Source organism: Bubalus bubalis, chromosome 3 (genome assembly GCF_019923935.1).
Source record: "Bubalus bubalis isolate 160015118507 breed Murrah chromosome 3, NDDB_SH_1, whole genome shotgun sequence".
Taxonomy (NCBI): Eukaryota; Metazoa; Chordata; class Mammalia; order Artiodactyla; family Bovidae; genus Bubalus; species Bubalus bubalis.
In genome coordinates, this window is record NC_059159.1 from 19,162,387 (window position 1) to 19,183,696 (window position 21,310).

At 43.5% G+C, this 21,310-nt stretch overlaps 1 protein-coding gene across 1 annotated transcript; it reads left to right on the forward strand.

Annotated features, from left to right (window-relative positions):
• The first annotated feature begins 906 nt into the window (after positions 1-906).
• LSM12 (LSM12 homolog) lies at positions 907-19,895 on the forward strand. Its single transcript, XM_006060573.4, has 5 exons — positions 907-1,115; positions 2,934-3,067; positions 16,768-16,877; positions 18,283-18,409; positions 19,198-19,895. Exons 1-5 carry the CDS (start codon positions 992-994, stop codon positions 19,288-19,290), a joined length of 588 nt encoding a protein of 195 aa, XP_006060635.1. The 5' UTR covers positions 907-991; the 3' UTR covers positions 19,291-19,895.
• The last annotated feature ends 1,415 nt before the right edge of the window (positions 19,896-21,310 follow it).

Consider the following 21,310-nt stretch of genomic DNA (forward strand, 5'->3'; position numbering starts at 1 on the left):
CGACTGGTGATATTAGGGTTGAAAATACATCTGCATCTCACTTACATGTTAAGAAAACTGTTTTGTATATTAGATAGTCATTAATGGGGGGGGGGCCAAAACTGTTGCCCCAAGGCTTCCTTTGTCACTACCACTGCTCCTCCTGGCTCTGGAGAGGGCAAGAGGGGTGATGGGGAAGCATCTTGAGTTTCAACGGTAATAGGTGATCCTGGAGAAACTACCACGTAGTAACTATATGTCATGCATTTGTACACATTATTTCATTATCTTCCACTCCTCCTAACTACTATGTGAAGTGTTACCTAATAATAGTTAAATAGCATAAAAGTTAATAGCACCATTTTTGGAAACAGACTGAATCTTTGCTAGTTGTGCAACCCTGGACAAAGTTTAGTGTAAGACTTAGTTTCTTCATCTGTAAAATGAGGCTATTGATTCCTACATCGAAGGGTTGTTGGATGCTCAATAAAGGAATAAACAGAATCAGGCTTAGTAATTTGCTCAAGGTCATGTAACTCAGTGGAATTCCGATTCTGGTTTAGCTAACTCTGTAGAAATGTCCTTTCCACTACCACTCTAATTAGGTGTAATCGTTTTGGGCAAGTTTCGTTTAGTCTTCTGAACCTCGGATTCCTCATATGTAAAAGAGAGTTCATTCATTAAACTCGTGTCAAGGTGTGTACATAACGGAGACTGCAGTTCTCTCCTGTCTCCCCTTTTCATTCCACATAGGTCATTTATCTTTAACTTCTAAAATGGACCTTGCAAGCACTTTACCAAGTCGGAGCAGCTGCACAAACATAATGATTCAGATCCCTCTTTTATTTCCTCTCCTTTCCTCTTCCACCTAGGCTCCCGCCCCACCCAGTCCAGGCCACGCCCTGGCGTATGACGTCAGCACGCCCCGTGCGTCGCGGCGCGGCGCTCACTGGGGGCCCGGCTTTCGCCCGCTGCTGCCGCCGCCGCCGCCGGCCGCGGCTGCTCTCCCAAGATGGCGGCTCCTCCGGGCGAGTACTTCAGCGTTGGGAGCCAGGTGTCGTGCCGGACGTGCCAGGAGCAGCGGCTGCAGGGCGAGGTGGTAGCCTTCGACTACCAGTCCAAAATGCTGGCTTTAAGTATCCTTCCCTGCGCGGAGCCCGAGGCCGGGCTGGCGTGTGTGTGCGGTGGTGGGGGGGCGGGGGACGACGGCGGTGGCTGGGGCCCTCTCCGGGCCTAGGGGCGACCGGCTACCGCGGCGCCCGGAGCGCATGCGCACGACCCTGAGCTCCCCTCCCCCTCTCCCTGGACCCTTGGTCCGCCTTGGGGGACCCTTGTCGCCCTCCCCTTGTGGGAGCTGGGCCGCGAACGAGGGTGGGTGGAGGGGGACTTGACACGCGGATGGCTTATCGGGGGGAACGCTAGGAGAGGGCACCCAGTGATCAGGAGAGGGGTGGTCGTGGGAGAGGGCTGGTGATTGGAGCCCAGATGGAAGAGGGGCGGGTGGAATCAAGTGGGGAGGGGGTGTGTTGAGTAAGGAAATGCTAGTGAGTGGGACATGGGTATGGAGTTCAGGAGGGGTTGTGTACTGATAGGACGTGGTCCACGGAAGGGCGGTGGTGTGTGACCAAATGGGCCTCGCTTGTTTGGGGGCGAGTTACTGCAGGAAAGAGTTTGTAGCAGAACTGGGGATAGGGGCTTGTTTTGCTGGTGCTGGTGTGTGCGTGGTGCCACTGGGGACGGGGTGATGAATTGTAGGCTTCTCAGTCATTTGGAAGTTGCTCTTTTGGAGATGTTTGTACTGGAAACCTGGTCCAGAGAGAGGACCACGTTTTTCAGGGGCTTGTGTATGGACGTGTGGGTTACAGGTGAAAGAGTAAGTTATCTTTTGCTCAGGCCAGCACAAGGAATCCTGACTTCTCCACAGTAGTAGCCTTGCCTTTTAAATGTGGCAGTGTTAAACAGAGTGGAAAAGGTGGCCTCTTTCTTTGGTGTGGAAATGATTTCTGAATTACTCCAGGAAGCTCAATCTGGGAAACAAAATACTTCCTGGTTGTAATACCACCTCCTCCTTATATTTGAGCCACAGGTGGATTTATTTGGATTTTTTTCTTTTTTTTTTAAGAGTTATTTTTGTGGCACCTTTGAAAAGGAAGTTTCTTACTGGGTCTGCTGTCTTTGACTGGCAAGTATTTTAACCAACTTCATTTAAACTTCACCACTTCATTTAAACACTGGTTGTAGATTTCTAGCTTAGGAAAATGTCCTTTGAAACTAATTACAGCTCGAATAGTTGCGTTTTCTCGGTTTTTTTAAACACAAGAATTTGTACCTGGACCATATAAGATCTTTTGCATTAGTGGTTTAGTTGGAAGGGTTTTGGAATGAGGAATTACTCTTTCAATTGACATGCAATATGCTTTTGAGAAATGGCTGGAGAATGAATGGATGGATGAATGGGTTAACTAGCTGGGTCACCTTGAGTGAGCTTCCTTTCCAGTGCTGTAGTTTTTGCCTCTGCAAAATGGAAAGTCTCAAATCAGAAAAAGTGAAAAGAGTTGTTCAGATATAGGAAGTATACCAAGAACAGAAGGTACTTGCTCTCCTGTGTGGTTCGTTAGGTTCAAGACAGACAGTATACATACAGCATTAAAACTACATTAAGCCTCTTTGTAAAACCAGTAGAGAGAAGGTGATGGAAACCCTGTTGAGGCTTCACGTTTTGGGTTGTGTTTGGCTTTGAAAAGCTTGAGATCTTTTGGTTATGGGGTTGAGCGGGAGGAAGGTGATAGGCAAAGATTTGCTGAGAAGAGCTGTGATTCTTGTGGGACTCCCACCTTTTGCTTGTGGCACACCTTTTACACAAGCCTTATGAGAACTGTGTTTTCCATGCCCCTTTGGGATGTGTCAGTGCTCTGCTTGCCCCTGTTTTCCTTAACTTTCTTTTTTTTCACCAGAATGTCCTTCTTCCAGTGGAAAGCCCAACCACGCAGACATCTTGCTTATAAACTTACAGTATGTTTCAGAAGTGGAAATAATTAATGACCGAACAGAAACCCCTCCTCCCCTAGCTTCACTCAACGTTAGTAAGGTAAGGACTTGAGGGCAGTTCTGGGTCTCCAAAATGATGGGAAATTTGAGTCTCATTGACTCTTGATGGTACATATATTGTCCTTTTTTTTTTTTTTTTGAGTGATTTACAATTGGCTTGCTTTGACATATTTAAAAATATACTTATATCACTGTAGTTTTTATCTCTTTGTTCCCTGATATCTTTTGAAGATTTTAAGAAAAGTCTTAATATCTGCTGAATAGAGAAATAGAATTGAGAGCTGGGTTTTGTCCTTTGTGAAAGAGAGCTCCCCGCTCACCCTTAACCTGTAGCCCTTGTGTGAACTTCCAGTGTTGGTGGGGTTGGCTATGGGCTTTCCTTCCGAACCTCCTGAAATTGTGTATGTGTGCACACAAGAATATACATGTATTTCCTGGGTGAAGATCTGGAGTATTTTTCAGATTCTCAGAGGGATTCATGACCTACAAAAATTTGAAAACTACTGACATAGAGCTTCATTTTTGTCTTTGTGCTTGAATTTCGAGGTCTAACAAATTTAGAGGCTTAGGATATTTTAATCTTGGCTATATAAATTGGTCTCTGGGAACTTGCAAATAACTTTTCTGATTCTTCAATTCTGTCAGCCGAAGTTCACGTTGATCAGTATTAGTACCCAAGCCCTGTTTGAGTTTTGCTGTTCTCTCTACTTGGAACACCTTCTCAAAATGACTAGAACCATATCCATCAGGACTGTTTAATGGCACATCTTTCAAGAAGTCTTCTCTGATCACCCAGGCTAAAGTGGTGCCTCCGTTATTTTCTCTTACAGTACTCTAGCCTTCAGAGATAGGGTGACGTATCATTTCCAGTCCAGTATGGGACATTTTCGAGAGTAGAGGAGGGCAGTGCTTTTGTTTTACACTGAGACAAGTTTAGATTGGTGTATCCTGGGCAAATTGGGACTTGTTATCCTATTCATAGCTTTTTTGTGATTATAATTGTGTATACTGTTCTATCTCACCAAACTTTGTTTTGTGGGAATGGTAACTATACCTGTTTTGTTCCTTACTGAATATATAGAACCTTGCACAGAGTAGGTGCTTCATAAATATTTGTTGAATGAATAAGTTAGGGCTTCAGTTTTTGTAGCAGCTGTCTTTCATTAAGTCTGTTGAATTAGTGTGATGAAATTTTTCCCTCTATAAAATTATAATAATGTATATTCTTTTGCCCCACTTGGGAATGTAGTGTGTTTGCTGCAATTCAGCAAAGCAAGGGAACACTCAGGCAGCTGAAACAACACAGGGTAACTGAGGCTGGCAGAGTGTAGTTGCCTCAAATCTGGAGCTCCCTTTTTTCTAAATTCCAGGGAAATGCCCCATGTGGTTTTTTGTTTTTTTTTTTTCTTTTCTTTTTTTTTAGTGATGTCTCAGGACAGATTCAGAAAGGTCTTGGGTTTCATATTAAAGACTGTTGCATACAGACTATCTCATTCTTATACCTGTGGATTTTTGAAACTTGGCTTACTTCTCCTAAGAGATCTTAAAAGGTTTAAATAAAATAGCTTATGCCTGGTGTGTTGAAGGGAGAAAAGGCTCTGTGTTATTCTTTAATGTTAATAGGGTATGAGAAGTCTGTCACCAAGTAACAGCCTTTAGTAAGTAGTTGAGGAAAGATTATCTGAAAGAAGATAGATTTTTTTTTCAAATTTAAGAGATAACTAGGATTCTGCTCTTGTACCACAAAGTGCCACCATTTGTGTGAGAGAGGCTGGAGTGGCGTGGATGGGACTGTTAAATGTGGGAGCTGTTAAGAAGCAGTTCTTTGCTTACATTTGACCGTAGGTATAAATAGTTCTTGGTTATTAATTTGCAGATTATCTTTGCCTTTAAGGTTTTGCTTTCTGCTGATCAGTTGTCTTCTAGTATTATTGTAAACTAGTTGTTTACCCAGTCTTTCAGAAAACAGCAGGAGGTAATAGATTAGGGAATACCGGAAATCTTTACTTTTCTTACTCTCAGCCCTTACCACAAGGTCTGATTGCCAAGTCTTGAAAAAGGAGTCCGAAACGAAGACTAAAATTAGGTTGAAGAGCTCTCTTTGGGTCTTATTTATTCATTCTTCATTTGTTGAGATGTTTATGAGTAAGCTATATTGGTTTTCCCTTGAAACGAACCTTTGAGGATGCTTTGTGATTCTTGCTGAGATTCAGTTAGAAGAGCCTGTTGGGCTCTTTATGTTACTGAAAACAGCTAATCTGGGTAGCTACATGTTGCTGGAAGGACATGAAAAGTTCAACTCATTTAAGAGCATGAGCCTGGGTTTTGTTTTGTTTTTAAGATGGAGGATTGTTTAAGCATTTTAGAAGGGAACTAAAAGTGTCCTGAAATCCCTGGAAGAAAACTGTGGTCTTGGGGAGTACTACCTGTGCAGTGGGAGATCCCATCACATGATGGCTCATCTTGCTGAAATAGTAAGTGCTGTGTTCAATTAAACCTGTTGATACAAACTGGATGTTGACTCTGACCCAACAGGAAATGGAAGAGCAGGCCTTTTAAAGGAAATACTTAATTCCAGCTCAAGTTGAGGATGGTGTGAACTAGCAGTTCTTGGAGATGAGCTTGTTTTGCTTTCGATTGGCACTTTCACTGTAGCTAAGAGTCCTATGTCCGTCCACAGCAGTGGGATGTAAGAGGAAGCTTGAAAGAGGACAGTGGGGTTGCAGAAGGTGGAAGCTTTGAATATTGTTTTATCTACTTCACAGTTAACATTGTACTCTGTAAAAATTGTTTCGAATTTCCTGACTTTAAAAAGTACAAAAGCACACGTGGCTTATTAGTTTACTTTTTAAAAAAATAATTTAGTTTGGTTGTGTCGGGTCTTAGTTGTGGTGCACAGGTTTCTCTCTTGTGTGGCGCGTGGGCTCAGGAGTTGTGGTATGGGCTTAGTTGCCCCCATTGCGTGTGGAATCTTAGTTCTTTGACCAGGGATTGAACCCATGGATTGGAACCTGCCCCTAGCATTGAAAGGCGGATTCTTAACCATTGGACCACCAGGGAAATATCCTTATTAGTTTCCTTTCATGAGGAAGGTTTAAATATTGCATGAGGATGAGAGTCCAGGGTCCGTGTGGTAGAGTGAAGTAAAATGTTTCTTAAGTTTTTTTGAATTGACTCCACATCTTGTTCTCTGGGCATAAAGATTGACCATCAGTTGTTAGTGCTCTCAGGTAATTTGGTTCATGTCAACATTAAGAAAGTTTTATGTTTGTAGCATTTATCAAACATTTACTGAAAATTATTTTATGCACAGCATTGTGGTAAGCTCTGTTGGGGACCATTCCTTACATATTTCTAGTGCTTTACAGTTTACAGAGAGCTTTGACACATCTTGTTTCATCCTCACAACCATGCTTAATGGCAGTCCACTCCAGTACTATTGCCTGGAAAATCCCATTGACAGAGGAGCCTGGTAGGGGTCGCAAAGAGTCAGACACAACTGAGCAACTTCACTTACACTTTTTTCCTTTTAGTTTTAAGAGATGAATAAACAGGTTTAGCAGTTTAAGTGACTTGCTCTAGGTTATATGGCAAGTAGCGTGAGAACCAATATTTTTACATGCCACCCTCTGAAATAGCAATCAGCAAATATCTCATTTACTTCTAACGGTAGTTCTTATGATGTGGGTACCATCATCATCTTCCCTGATAGCTCAGTAGGTAAAGAATCCACCTGCAATTCAGAAGACCCTGGTTCTATTTTTGGGTTTGGAAGATCCACTGGAGAAGGGATAGCGTACCCACTCCAGTATTCTTGGGCCTCCCTTGTGGCTCAGCTGGTAAAGAATCCGCCTGCAATGCGGGAGACCTGGGATCGATCCCTGGGTTGGGAAGATCCCCTGGAGAAGGGAAAGGCTACCCACTCCGGTATTCTGGCCTAGAGAATACCATGGACTGTATAGTCTATAGGGTCGCAAAGAGTCGGACACGACTCAGCGACTTTGACTTTGACTCACCATCACTGTCTTACAGAAGAGTAAACTGAGTCTCAGGATGAGTCACTAGCTTAAGGTCATTCAGTTAGTAAGTAATTGAACTGAGATTTGAACTTAAGTCTGATGTTTTGATGGCCAAGTCCCATGTATATTCTGCTTCTGTGTGCTTACCCAAAGAACTTTTCAGAGTAGGTTGGTGAAATGAAATGAGTATGTGTTTATAATCCTAAGTAATATTTCTGAGTAAAGAGAAACGTCTGTGTTGTGTGGTCAGAAAGAACATTAAAAGCAAGTGGGTATGTCTCATGTCACTTCTCTGCCTGTTAACTTTACTAAGCATCAGTTTTCTCACCACAGAAATGGAATCCTGTTAGTACCTATCTTATAGAGTTGTTTGGAGGATTGGTTCAGGTTGACCAGCGTTGACACATGTTAGTCCTATTCTCCCACATTAGCTATGTGCAGCCAGTGGGTGCATGTTCCTTGAATTATGGTTTAGGAGCAGGATGGGGGGAGGAGGGCATCATGACAAAGGAAAGCAGCCAAGAACATGGGCAGTGTTAGTTACTGTGTCAGTCTTTCCTGATACTGGATCTGACATTCATTCAGGTATCAGAACTTCCCATCCCAAGACTGGGGAAAATCAAAATAGTATATGGATTCCTCTTGTTGGTGACCAGAATTAACTTGAATTTCTAGGGCAGTGTTATCAAGTGGCATAATTAAGCGAACACTTGTCTGAGTACAGAAGATTAGAGTGAGCAGTCACAGAACCTAGGAGGTCATGCTTTCAACTTCTGAGACTCTGAGGTAAAAAACTCATTGAGACAGCCAAGGCAAGTGTATGTATTCATCTGTTTAGATAAATGCCTCCAGTACATCAAATGAGGTATAAGTTGTCTTATCACTTTGCTGACTTGGAGAAGACTTTCTGGAGGAAATATTTGTATGTTGTGAGGGGAGGCAGGAAAAGAGACAAAGCATGGAAAGTTGAACTTCACAGATAAGGCATCTACCTCCCTTACCAAACCACTGACTGATTTATCAGCCTGGTTTGAGTATTTATTGCCCATTTATACCTTACTAAACGACAGTGATTAAATAGAGAAGAACCAGGAAGAAGAGATTTAAAGAGTTTTTCATCAGCAGATGGTAATGAAGAATAGGTTGGCTGCCTTTGGATAAAAATGACACTTGGAGCTTGGTCTGTGGAAGGGCCTGGAAAGGCTGAGAAAATGGGAAAGTCACAACGTTCACTTTAAAAAGTAACTGACCTTGCTTACCTTTAGGGATGGTGTCACACAGGGAAGACTTCACTTGGTTTTTGTTTTGAGTTCTAAGAAGTTTGAAAGCTAAGATTTAGCATAACCTTATGGCTTTTGTTGATGTGAGGGATAATCCTCAAGTATTAGCAAATTCCTGAGGTAGTTGGTAGCTACTGCATCGTGGCCTGTATTCATGGACGTAGTCTGTTATCTGGGCCCTTGACCATATCTTGACCCTAGTGTATTGAGGTATGGATTTGTCAGCAAGTAGGATCAGATGATGGAGAAGGCAATGGCAACCCACTCCAGTGCTCTTGCCTGGAAAATCCCATGGATGGAGGAGCCTGGTAGGCTGCAGTCCATGGGGTTGCGAAGAGTCGGACACGACCGTGCGACTTCACTTTCACTTTTCACTTTTCACTTTCATGCATTGGAGAAGGAAATGGCAACCCACTCCAGTGTTCTTGCCTGGAGAATCCCAGGGATGGGGGAGCCTGGTGGGCTGCCGTCTATGGGGTCGCACAGAGTCGGACATGACTGAAGCGACTTAGTAGCAGCAGCAGCAGAAGGATCAGATGACCTAGCCACCCTATGCGTAGGTATAGATATATTAGTAACAGGTAGAATGTGTTCATATTATGTATAAAAGTAGGAAGGGAAGGAGCTTCCCTGGTGGTTCAGTGGCTAAGACTGTGCTCCCAGTGCAGGTTCGATCCCTGCTCAGGGAACTAGATCCCACAGGCCACAACTAAGAGTTCGCATGCCGCAACTAAAGAGCCCTCATGCCACAACTAAGACCCAGTGCAGCCAAATAAATAAATTAAAAAAAAAAAATAGGAAGGGAAGTAACTACTTGTCTAGGGGAAGCAAGACTCTTCTATCAGGTGAAAATTTCTAGCTCCTGGAAGCTACAGTATTACCTATTGGCTCACTTGATTAGAGTATGTTGTCAAGGCCACAGTCCCAGGTTAGAGCCCACCAGTAAGTTTTGTATCTGGCTTTGAGCAGACAGCTGCTTCCTCACAGAAGTGTCATGAAGATAAAAGTGTAAGGTGAAGAGGAAGACCCTATCATTGCTAAGTTAATGGGGCCCAATAAGTAGTGAGTGGTGTGAGATGAAATCAGAGGTAGAGTGATTGATGCCACTTTAAAAATCACTGGCCTTTGAAGGAGGTCACGTTCAGTAGCATTCAAACTCTGGGGTCATAGCCATAGTAGGGGATGCAGCACTCCAGGCTAGGGCTCCTGACTCAGTTCAGGCTGTAGTGCACAGCAGCTTGCTGATTTGGTGGGGCCTCCTTAGGTCAAGAGTTTGGTTCTGAAGGGGGCTCTCTTGACATCACTGGGTGGGGAGATGGGGAGGAGGAGGTTCGTCCACCTGAAGACACAAATTGCTGGGCCCAAGCGACTGGCAGAGATGTGCCATGTGTGTTGTTGCAGCCCCCCCTACATTCTATCTCTTTGACACAGGGATGATTCAAACTAAGCGCTTTACTGATGTCAGCGCTAGTATCTCTTACAGTGTTAAGAAAGGGGCATTCTAACCTACAGTTTCCTGGCAGAGATCAGGCTTAGGGGGAAGAAAAAACAAGTAGTGCAGTCAAGTTATAGCATTGGAATTTAAGACTAGCTTAGGTAAATGCCAGAGACTACCCTGGAGAGTGAAGCAAATTGTACACAAAGTAGAAAATTAGCAGGGCTATATACTGTGCGAAAAGCTAACAGTCTGGTGTGGTAGCATGTGGGGAGTTTGAAGAACTAGATTCTTTTCACAGCTGGGCTGCTAATGAATTGTGTGACCGTGTGCTAGTCACTTAACGATTAGGAACTCTTAGTTCTGTGAATCTCTGATAGTCGAGGTTTCTTTTCCTTTTATCCCACTTCCCTCTCCCTACCCCTCCCTTCCTGGTGCTGTGCATGTCACGATGACTAAGCCACTGCTTTTGCCCTCAAGAATCTCATGTTTGGGAGTGGTGAGGGGCAGTAGGCTTTAACTTTTGCAGGGAGCAGCAGACTTTTTCTGTTAAGGGCCCACTGATAAATATTTTAGGCTTTGTGACTATACGTCTCTGTCACAACTGTCAACTTTGCCTTGTAGCAGAAGCAGCAGTGGGTGATACCATTCCAGTAGAACTTAACTAAAACAGGTGGTTGGATGAATTTGGCCCACAGGTATGGTTTGCCAATGGTTGGCATAGAGTAGTGAACATTTTAGGAAAGGCTTCTCAGATGTGACAATGGAGTAGGGTCTTGAAGAATAAATGACAGTTAGATAAAGGGAGGGAAGGTAAATGGAATCAAGCTGATTGGGATTGCTATCAGTTTGTCCATCTCTGCAGTTTAAAAAGTTTTGCTGTTTTGTCAGTGAGTTAAAGCAGTGGCGGTTCTCAGAAGGAAGGGAGAGGACTAATGCCACTGTACTGGCACTGTTAGTGTTAGATGTATCTCTTAATGAACTCCAGTAACAACCTTTAGGATGGGCCCCCATGAATAGACTGAGGCTCAGGAGAAGTTATACATCTTGCTCAGGTTCATGCAGCTAGGGAGTGGTAGGTGCGACTTTGAGCTGGAATCTCTTCTGTTTGGGGGTAAGAAACAAGGGAGTGGCTTTTCTTTTTTATGTTGCTTTTTCTGCCCTCTTTAGAGCCCAGGAAATGACAGTACCTGGTCCTTTCACTGTCTGAATAAAACCAGCTCTTGATTCTGTAAGTGAAGCGCCCATTTTGGCACATAAAGTGCATTTTCCAACTTACTATTCCAGTTGTATTTTGGAAGAGATTCTGTTAAGGATTTATAGCCTCTCTAGCAGCTCTTACAGAAAGCAGACGAGAGGGAGCCCTGAGTTCATTGGCTAAAGGAAGGTTGGATTACATGAATTTTTTTGAAATAACCTACAAGCCACCTTCTCTGTGCTAGTAATAATGATGTTATAATAATAATGTTAACAGTGCTATTTGTACAGTGCTTTAAACTCTGATAGTGCTTTCACCCGTGTTTTTCTTCATGGCCATGTGTGAGATGTTTAATACGAGTGTACACTCTCACAGACAAGTTGTTCAGGTCAAATTTCAGCTTACATCCCAGCCAGTTGTTTCTCTTTCCTGGCAGAGTCCTGTGGACGTTCCACAGTGGTGCTGGTGTCAGGGTCTCAGGACTAGAAAATTACTCTGTTGGTGTCCAGGAAGTTTAGTTGTCTGTTGTAACTGTGGACAGCTTTTGGTGACATAATTACAAATAAGAAAAACTATCGACTTTACCAACAACTAGTTTTTGTTTGAAACCAGGTGAGCCACAAACTTTGCTTATGGCCTATGCTGACTGACTTGAGGCTGACCTCTATTTTATGACAACAGTATGATGGCCAGAGCCTGGAGAGTGAGGTGGCACTGTGGCCTCTGGATTTGCAGGGTGTTTTTCATCACCGCTCAAAGCACTTAGGTACCTTAACTTCCTAGTGCAGGAGACCTGCTTGACTTAGCTTCTCTAGTTTTGGCTCATCAGGAAATGATGGGTACCTAATCGTTATTGGCCCGAAATGCTTTCTCACACATGATCTGTTTTCTTAAAAGCGTTCCTATGAATTACCTTTAACAAAACAAGTAAAGGATGTTCTTGAGATTTAGGGCAAGACTGGGGCCCTTCACTAAAAGGCGGACACTTGTGTTCTGGACAGGGAAACTTGATGGAAATGTCAGAATTCACTGATAAGAAGAGAAGATGACAGCTGAGTCTTTTAAAATATTTTCTCTTTTAAAAAACATTTCTTTTACATTCAAGTTTATAACTGTGTTTTCAACAATTTAGACTTACTTTTCTTAAGTGGAACCGTTTGGGTATAGTGCAGAGTTCAGAACACATGCTCTGGAGTCGGTCTGTCTGGGTTCAAATCTAGACTCTCCCACTTGTGACTTGGTAAACTTAGGCAGGTGTCTTACCAGCTGTGCCTTAGTTTCTCCGTCTGTTCAGTAGGCGTAATTTTAGTCCGTTTCACAGAATTGTTGGGCAGATGAAATGTTTAATACATGTTAAGTGTCGCTTAGTGTGTTGCGTGGAGTAAGTTCTCACTGAGCAAGTTAGCTCTTAGGGTTTTAGTGTTAACTGCCGGCCTCTTTGGGTCTACTGTTCCCTCGTTTGATTCAGTGTTTTCGTTCACCGTTAGGTATCCCAGGATGTGATTTCAAGCAGGGTTCTCTGTTTTTTGAGTTCTCAGCTATCTGAGGTTATAAAGAACAGTATTTTATTAGAAATTTTCAGACAGGACCTTTCAACTAGGGAGTAGGGAGACTTGGGAATACTGATAGTTGGAAGACATAGTTTTGAGGCTGCCTATTGGTGACAAAGAATGAGAGCTTTCCAAGAGTACTCCCCAGAATGAAAACAGCAGGAGCAAGCGGGGCCCTTTGGATGACAGTTGTTCTGGCCTGCCGCCCTTCACCCTCCATCAGGCCTTGCAGGCAGCACTGGCAGTTCGGGGCAGCTGCTGCAGTGCGTCCTAACCCCTCTGTGAGGACAGCTGGTTGTCTACACAGGGAAGACAAACCCAGAGTGGCTTAGTGGAGTCAGTAGGTCATATCCAGCAGGTTCGTCTCTGGACTTTGTTTCCATTGTTGGATCAGCTGTCACAGCCTGTTAAATACTTGCAGTAGGAGTCCCTCTGGATTCCCCACAGCACCTGTGCCTTCCTGGTCTGCGTATGTGGAAATAAGATGGCCCAGCTGGTGACCAAGTAACAGATGAGGCAAGATGCCTGGATTATGTTGTTGTTGGGGCTGCTTCCTCTTGTCACAGTGCAGGAAGAGAGATAACGTTAGTGTTCATTGATTCAGTCACTCGAGGTTACCCAGCAGCAGGCGTGACTAGAAGCCTTTTGATATTGATGTGCTTTGGTGTCAAGTTCATGCACTTTTTTCTGTTGCCCACATCAAGGTCCTGTATATAAAATGACCAAGGGAGGAAGCACTGGTTTGTCGACAAGGAGTGAATTTTTTCATTGGGAATCATACAAAATAAAAGGAAAGGAAGGTAAATGTAGGTTGTTTTGTGCAGTTGTTTCAGTTAGGCCACATGCACATTAGTAACGTGTATTTGTAGATTTAGGCAAACTGAGGTTTGCCTAAACCCAGTGTGTTTTTAAAGTTGGTGCCTTTAACATTCTTTAAGATTCTAACCAATTAGTGTTTCAGTTTTAGTTAGAAGAGGCTTGCATTGAAAATGGGGAAAGTATGGTGATAGTTACTGAATTTAAAAATTGCAATCCTAAAAAAAAAAAAATTGCAATCCTGATGACCCTCCCAAGCTTAAAAGGCATATCCGACACCTTCTCTGTTGGGAAGCATTTTTATTGGTTCTCTGGCAATTTGACAGTAACCATAAACTTACTAATTTGGAGTAACTGGACCATTTATAGATATGCATTAGTTTATAGAAGTACAATGTGGGGAAATGTAGAGCTACAGCTGACTTGAGCGTAGAAAGAGTCATTTGCTTTGCAAAAGGAGGCTTATCCACATTTTTCACAGGTTTTCAATAACTTGTTTAAAAAGAGCAAGGTAATCGCCCTTCCCCTCTCACCCCAATTTTGAGAAAAAAACGTTTCTAGTTTCTTTTTGTTAAAGGTAATCTTCCTCATGCCCACTTGATGCAGTCCTCTCTGGGAGAAATTTACCCTGTTTATACAACTTTTTAGTGAAGCAGATCTCTGTAGTTGAATACTGGATTTACGCATTTTCAGATTGCCATGAAAATATAGTTCATAAACCAACAACTGGAGGCTTCAGGGTTTGCTGTGAATCTTAAGTCCTCAAACCACATTTGCAGCAGGTACAGGTGGAATAGTTGAGGGTATTGAGGTAAATTGAAACATAGTCAGTTTACACTGATTTCTGCTGACTTTTTCAAGGCTCTCCTTTGTATCATTTAGTATTTGGGATCAGTCTGCACTGTGGATTGACATGAAGAATCATCCGGTCCATTCTCCTTTGCTTTAAAAGTCTTTAGAAGAGATTGTGCAGTGTATTGGGGAGGGGGTAGTGTGTACTTTCAAATCATTTTTCTATAACCATTGTGTTGCTTTTAACTCAGGCCATCCAAACAGATCACTTCCAGCTGAGATTTATATTCGTTTTATTTTGCCTCTGGCAAAAATTCAAAAGTGGTTCTTCTTCCAGTGGTTCCCCAGCTAAGTTTGTCTATTTCACTCTTACATATTCTGCATAGAGCCTGGTTTTCCAGAACCAACTCTTGTCTTCCTGAACGGGTGATGTTACTGTCTAGTTGATACAAGCTTTATAGAAGCAGCTCTGTCTGACCCACATTGGGAGGTGTTTTTGGTCTTCAGGGACAAATATTTTTAAAAAGACCTCAGAGTGAGACCCTTCTGCCTGTTCATGGGGTAAACATCTGCCTGACCATGAGCCACTTCCCAGGAGGTCTGCAGGAGCTTGGTGAATCCGAGGGCATGTTGCTTCCCTCCAGTTTTCCCTTCGTTCAAACTTGGAGACTTCAGATTTCCTACAGGGTTGTTTGGAAAGTGAGACTCAAGGAAACCCCTTGTTACCAGGGTTTTCTTGGTGACCGAGTAAGGTTTGCTTGTTGTTGCTTAAAAATGCACCCCTAGCTGTTCTTGTACCTTGGAGGCTATCTGCTTTCCAGCCACAGGCTTCCTTGCTGCAGTTGGGATTGCCAGTGCTCACCGAAAGCTGTCAGTCCCGTGCTTTTCCTTCTCTGTAAAGTTATTGCCTGGTGGGTCCAGAGGGGCAGGCCCTGGTTTGAAAGATTATTTACTGCTGCCGTATCTGTCTCTCTCCACATCCTGGGGACCAAGTGAAAAGGGAGCTCTGGCTTTACATCCCTACAGAGTCTTGGCTTTTCTTCCCCCTTTTACCTAAGGAGACTGAAATGACAGCATGTGTGAGCTGTGCTCACACCCCCTTCTCTCAGACAGTCTTTGAAATTCAGAGGCAGTTGAGACTCCTCAGTTCCCCATAACCTGATTGAAGGGCACTTTCTCTCTTTTTCATAGTCAAACTCTTGCTTAATAAAGTGCTTCATTTTGCCAACAACTGGACACTTTGCTTATTTCCCCCCTGGTGGATCTATATTTGGTTTATAGTGTCAAGGGTTAGTCTTAAGGCAGAATATGAATGTTTAAGAACTCCAAGCATCTAGGTACTTTGGGAATGTGCTGGAGGTATGATCTCTGTTTGCATTAAGGAGCTGATGTTGGGGCCAGGTTGTCTGTGCTCATGTGTATGTTTGTGCATATGTCTTCAGTAGCTGCAGCGTCAGCATACTAAGTGTATGTTCTTGTTCATGGATCTGAAAAATCTCCAAGTTGTTTGTTTAACTTTCAGATGCATTATCTGCCTTTTGTTTTAACTGTCAGTATATTTCTTTTGTCTTACACTCAAACACATTTGTTCTTTTGTAATCCAGCAACCAATAGTGTGTGGTGGGACCAGAAATGTATTAGCGGGGCAGCAGGGATTGACATGATACCCACCCCTACTGGGAGCGATTTATTGGATTTGAGTAGACTGTTAGATTTTACTACAACTCTTGATCTTGATCAGCTTATGATTGTTTCACTAGTGGGCAGTTAAGGAACAGACATGAAATAGAATGTAGATCATTCTTTTTTTAAAAGAGCCTGGTAGCTGTAGCCCAAGTCAGTGGTGCCTGGTTAGGTTTCCTTGAGTCCTGGCTCCCCATGTGAGCACAGATAATGGTACTAGAATGGTTGAATTTTTAAAACCTCAAATCCTGGTCTTTGAAGGTGTGGTAGACATTAATTTCTAATCCTGAGGCTCCAGCACAGTAGCTGATAAGTATCCTTAGTTCTCTCCTTTCATACAAATGTATGCATTGCCTTTTGTCTCTGACCATCACTTTCTATCAGGTATACCCCACCCCCAGTCATGCTCTAAAACCTTGCCCTGCTCTGTTTTCTTCCCAGCACTTAGCCCTGTCTGAAGTTATCTTGTTTATGTTTTTGTTTAGCCCTGTCTGAAGTTATCTTGTTTATGTTTTTGTTTATTGTCTGTCTCCCTGCCCCTTTCAGTGCTGTATCTTTGGCTTAGTATAGTGAATGTATGGCACATGGTAGGCATTCAGTAAGTATCGAAAGGAATAGGTGTTTGCCAGGAATAGCAGAAACTATTCAGGTATATTGTGTGTGTGTGTTTGTTTCACTTTTTAAAATTAAAAAAAAAAAAGTTTTTGGCCATGCTGTGAGGCATGTGGGATCTTAGTTCCCTGACCAAACTAAGGAATTGAACGTGTGCCCCTTGCAGTGGAAGTGCGGAGTCTTAATGACTGGACTGTCAGGGAAAAATCCCTTGTTTGTTTCACTTTTGGTCTCTGAGAAAACTGACTCTACCCAAACCAGTCTTTTCCAGCATCTTTTCTTCGACTTACGTCCTGATGTTGGGAAGGATGAAGGTGAATGTTTTTCTGAGTCTCTTTCCTCTCGCCCACCCTAGCTTGCCAGCAAAGCACGGACAGAGAAGGAGGAGAAGCTGAGCCAGGCCTATGCAATCAGCGCTGGTGTCTCCCTAGAGGGCCAGCAGCTCTTCCAGACCATACACAAGACGTGAGTTGGGGGAGCATAGGGGTCCCTTGCCTTGGGGATGCTGCCTGGCTGAGCTGTCTGGTGGCTGATTTGTGGGTAGTTGTGTTTCTGAATGTCACCAGGGAAGTTGGGTAGTGTGTTGGCAGTATCTTGCATCCAGGGATGTGGTGCTTGTTGCTTTTCCATTTGGAAGATCACTAACAGGTTATCTGTTCTGGGCTTCTGTGTTTTCATCTGTAGAACTTAGTTTTGGATTAGATTGTCCCTGAGGGTCCCTTCCACACCTTGTATGCCATAATTTAGAACTAGTGATTTCTTTCTCTTTTACTGTTTTGATCTTGTACTTTTCTCTAAAAGCTGATGCAGTTTTAGTAAGGGAAAGTTTTATCTATCTCAGTCTTCCCAATTATCCATTGGGGTGAACATAGGGAATTAGGGAGAGCAGAAGGCCACCTTATTACCACCTCATAAAAGACATTTTGTCACAGCAGAAGTCATTTGATTCTCCACTAGCTTCCCTAGCTGCTGAAAAACTGAAACATTTGACACTCCCCCTCCCCCCTGCTGCCTTCTGTTACCCTATTTAACCACCTGGGTCTGGTGCACAGATGGCAGCTGGCATCAGAGCCATTTGAGGCCATGGTGTGAGTATCTGAACATTTACAGGTATGTGAAGGAACTCTCTTAGTAATATCAGCTGCCCTGGGTTCCCCTAAGTGTGAAATGGGATGGGTTTTCCCAGTCTGGCAAGTACCCAGCTGTCTGATAATTGAGAGGGGCCTCTTTGAGGAGCGGCCTTATGGAGTAGGGAGCAGAGTATAAAGATTGCAGTAAGATGCGGGAGTTTGTTCTCCTATCTTTTTAAAGGTGCCATATCACCCTAGGCTAAAGGTTGGCAAACTGCAGCCAGCAGGCCAGATCTCCTGATATGCTAATGTATCATCTGTGGCTGCTTTTGAGGTACAGCATGCAGAAGAATAGTTGTGACAGAGAGTGTATGGCCTGCACAGCATGAAATACTTGCTACCTGACACTTTATAGAAAAAATTTGCCAACTCTTGTCCTAGGCTGCTGTTTAAATTGGATCTAGTGGCCTGAGCCTAACTGTTTATTTGTAACTCAAATTAGTTTGGACTTCTGAGGTCGCCACCAAGTTTTCTGTGTTTTTTCAGGCCCCTAAAACTTCAGAGTAACACTCTGGATCATCCTTGGAATAAGTGTGCATCAGTTCCATTGCTTTTCCTAGCCAGTGGTACCCAGGAAGTGTTTCTTGGCTACTTCTCTCTGTGGGCTGCTGGCATCTAGTTATTGACTGAGTAGTAAGCTAGGAACTTGGGGTTAGCTTTCTGGAGTTATTTATTCATCAGGCAGGAAGTGTGGGATGCCTTGCAAGAGGTAACTTTCACCTGCTCTCTTTTCCTTCCAGCATTAAAGACTGTAAATGGCAAGAAAAAAACATCGTAGTCATGGAAGAAGTTGTTATTACACCCCCATATCAAGTGGAAAACTGTAAAGGCAAAGAGGGGAGTGCACTGAGCCATGTACGCAAAATAGTAAGTAAAGGAGCTGAGAAACCTTAGGGAGAGAATGACTGCTCGGCCTTCTCTTCCAGCATCAGGGCAGGATGTTAGCCACAGTCCCTGCCTTCTGATGGCCAGCCTGTGAGCAGCCTTGACCACCTTGCCTCCTTGCATGCTGGTGCTCTGCAGCCATGGTGTGGATACTCTGGTGGGGATGGAACCACCAGGCAATGCAGAATAAAGCGAGTGGTCAACCCTACGTCCTTTGCACTGTGGCTTTTTGGAATTACTCAGAGCATTCCGTGGTTTTGGGCCTGAGCAGTTCCTCTCCTCCCAGGCTGGATTCTTCTCAGGAAGGGCTTGTTGGTATACATCGGTGGCGGTTGGAATCCATGACCCTGCATACATCATCTGACTTTCTAGATTGAGTTGAAGCATTTGTAAAAACAAACTGAGTATTGGGAGACCCAACATGGTGGATGTAAAAAGTTTTAAGACTGTAATTCCCTACCTGTTTTCATTTTGCACTTGTGTAAGGAGAGGAGAGGAGTTTGGCTTATAATAGTCTCCCTTCGTCGTCGTCTTTATAGATTTACCTTCTTTTAGACAGTTTTATCTGAAGCTGCAAAAAATGTGGCTGATACAAGAGGACCCCTACCTCCCTTGTTGGGAAGGTCAACAGACAGCAAGCAAGGGGAACAGTGCTGAATGATCCATGAGCTGGACAGCCAGCATAAGGCTGGTGAAGTCTAGAGTGAACTGTGTGGGAGGCCTTGTGTGCCCATCTGTTTTTCTGATCTAGGCTGACTGATGTCTTTCAGGTTGAAAAACATTTTAGAGACGTGGAAAGCCAAAAGATACTGCAGCGTTCACAAGCCCAGCAACCACAGAAGGAGGCTGCCCTGTCATCCTGAGTCCACACGTACAGAGGACTCTTCCAGCATCCAGCCAAGGAGGCGATGGTGGTGGCTTCAGCGGAGGCAGGCCGGGGGAGGGAAGGGATCCTATATTTCCGGTTGGCTCTTGTTAACAGAGGGTCAGCATTTCCAAATCTTAGACTTGAACAAACAAAACACCCAACAAAAAAGAACAAGAGAATAATTTAAAAGTTGAATCATTACTTGACTAACAGACTTCAGTCCACCATGTCCTTTTCACAGCCCCCTTCTGAAACAGTCACCTTGTTAATTTTATTTTTGAAAATTCCTTTCTGCTCTGCCCTTTGACCTCTGACTTTCCTTTCCCAGTCTGTCTCTGCCATTCTGTTTTTATAAGTGGCTACACTTGCCTTCCGAGTGATTGAAAGAAACTTTTACATCTTCTCTTCCAAAATAAAAGTAACAAGCTGACTGTGATACTTAAGTTGAGACTAGAGCAGCAGACAAAGGTCTCACTTTAAATTTGTCTTTTTTTTTTTTCTTTTTTTCTTTTTTTGCACAGGGCATGGCTTGAATTAGTTTTATTTTTCTTAACTTTAAATATATATATGAAAATATATATTAAAATGTTCTCTAAATATTTTCTGCTTCTTGCAGGTCTCTTTTTACTAGATCATGGCCACTCTTCCCACCTCATCCCTCTGAGAATAAAAATGTATCGTCCTCCCCACCACCCATAGCCAGGCACCTAACTTAGTGCACAGCGAGGATCTCCCGCAGCACTTTGTAGAGCCAGGGTTTGCAGATGGGATCTGGCTTTGCGGGTTCCTGGTGGCTTTTTAGTCTTCAACTATACGTGTACCAGTCTCACATTTGGCAAAAACCTCAGGATTCTCCTTTTGCCTTTTTCTTACTTCATGGTACTAGAAGAACTTTCTCACCACCCTCCTATCTCCTCGATGGGAACGTCAGCTGCCCCGTCTCTTGTGCCCTCTGTAGGAAGAACTATTTTGCATGGCACATCTCAGCTCTTCCTTGAAGGATGGTTTTCTTTCATAAGAAACCCAGAGTCCACCTATCCTGATCTCTTTAAGTCTGTATCCAGAGCCACTAGCCCAGGAGAAAGTTTGGGTGACCTGCCGTTTCTCTTCTGCCAACCTACTGCTCTTATGACCTTCCCTACCACCCCTGAAATTTTACAAGCTTACGACAGTTTGTATGTGCTCAGCCAATGGGCAGAAAACCTGGGAAGAATTTCTGGACTTTAGCCCACCAGTTTGTCTGGTTTGACTAACCTGCTGAGAGCTACCTGGCACCCTTGCCCCTGTGCCTAGGCAGTCCAGAGGGGCAGAGTGTATCAGGTACTGTGGCGTGGGACATGGGTGATGCTCATGTGACTGGCTAGAGCTTTGGGGGTGGGGTGGGGGTTAATGAATATTTTTTTGGCCATGATCTCTTTCCCCTTCCTTTTTTTTTTTAATTAAATAAATGGATCAAAATTAAATAATTCAAGCCCTGCCTTCAAAATGAATTTTTTTTTTAGTATTGTTTAGCAAAAACAATAAAACCCAAATTTTTTTAACCATCACTCATGTCTCGGGTTTGTGCGTGCTTTAGAGGCCCCAGAGGGAGGTGTCTGAGGATGTGTGTGTTTGGTTAAACTTTACCTTTAAACTCTCTGCTTCCTACTCTTACCCTCTTTCCTTCTACCCCTGAGAACTCATCCAGAAATCCAGTGCCAAGTGTATAAGAAGGGGATCCAGGGTTGGGAGTTGTGTGTAAGTGGAGTAGAGGAATGAATTGGGTGGGTACATATGTAAGACCTTTGTTCCAGGACTGGAGGAAAAGTGAGAGAAGACTAAGAAGTATACTTTCATATCACCTGCCATTGGCCAGAACTTGATTTAAAGTACCAAGCCTTTGATTTAGTCTGCTTGGAAGTGTGGACTTCTGGAGAAGGTAAAAGAGGGAACAGAGAGGAGACCTACCGTGCAAGGTCTAGAAAACCTGAGAGATGTATTTAAAGAAGTGAATGTGATACATGGGAAGTGGCAGT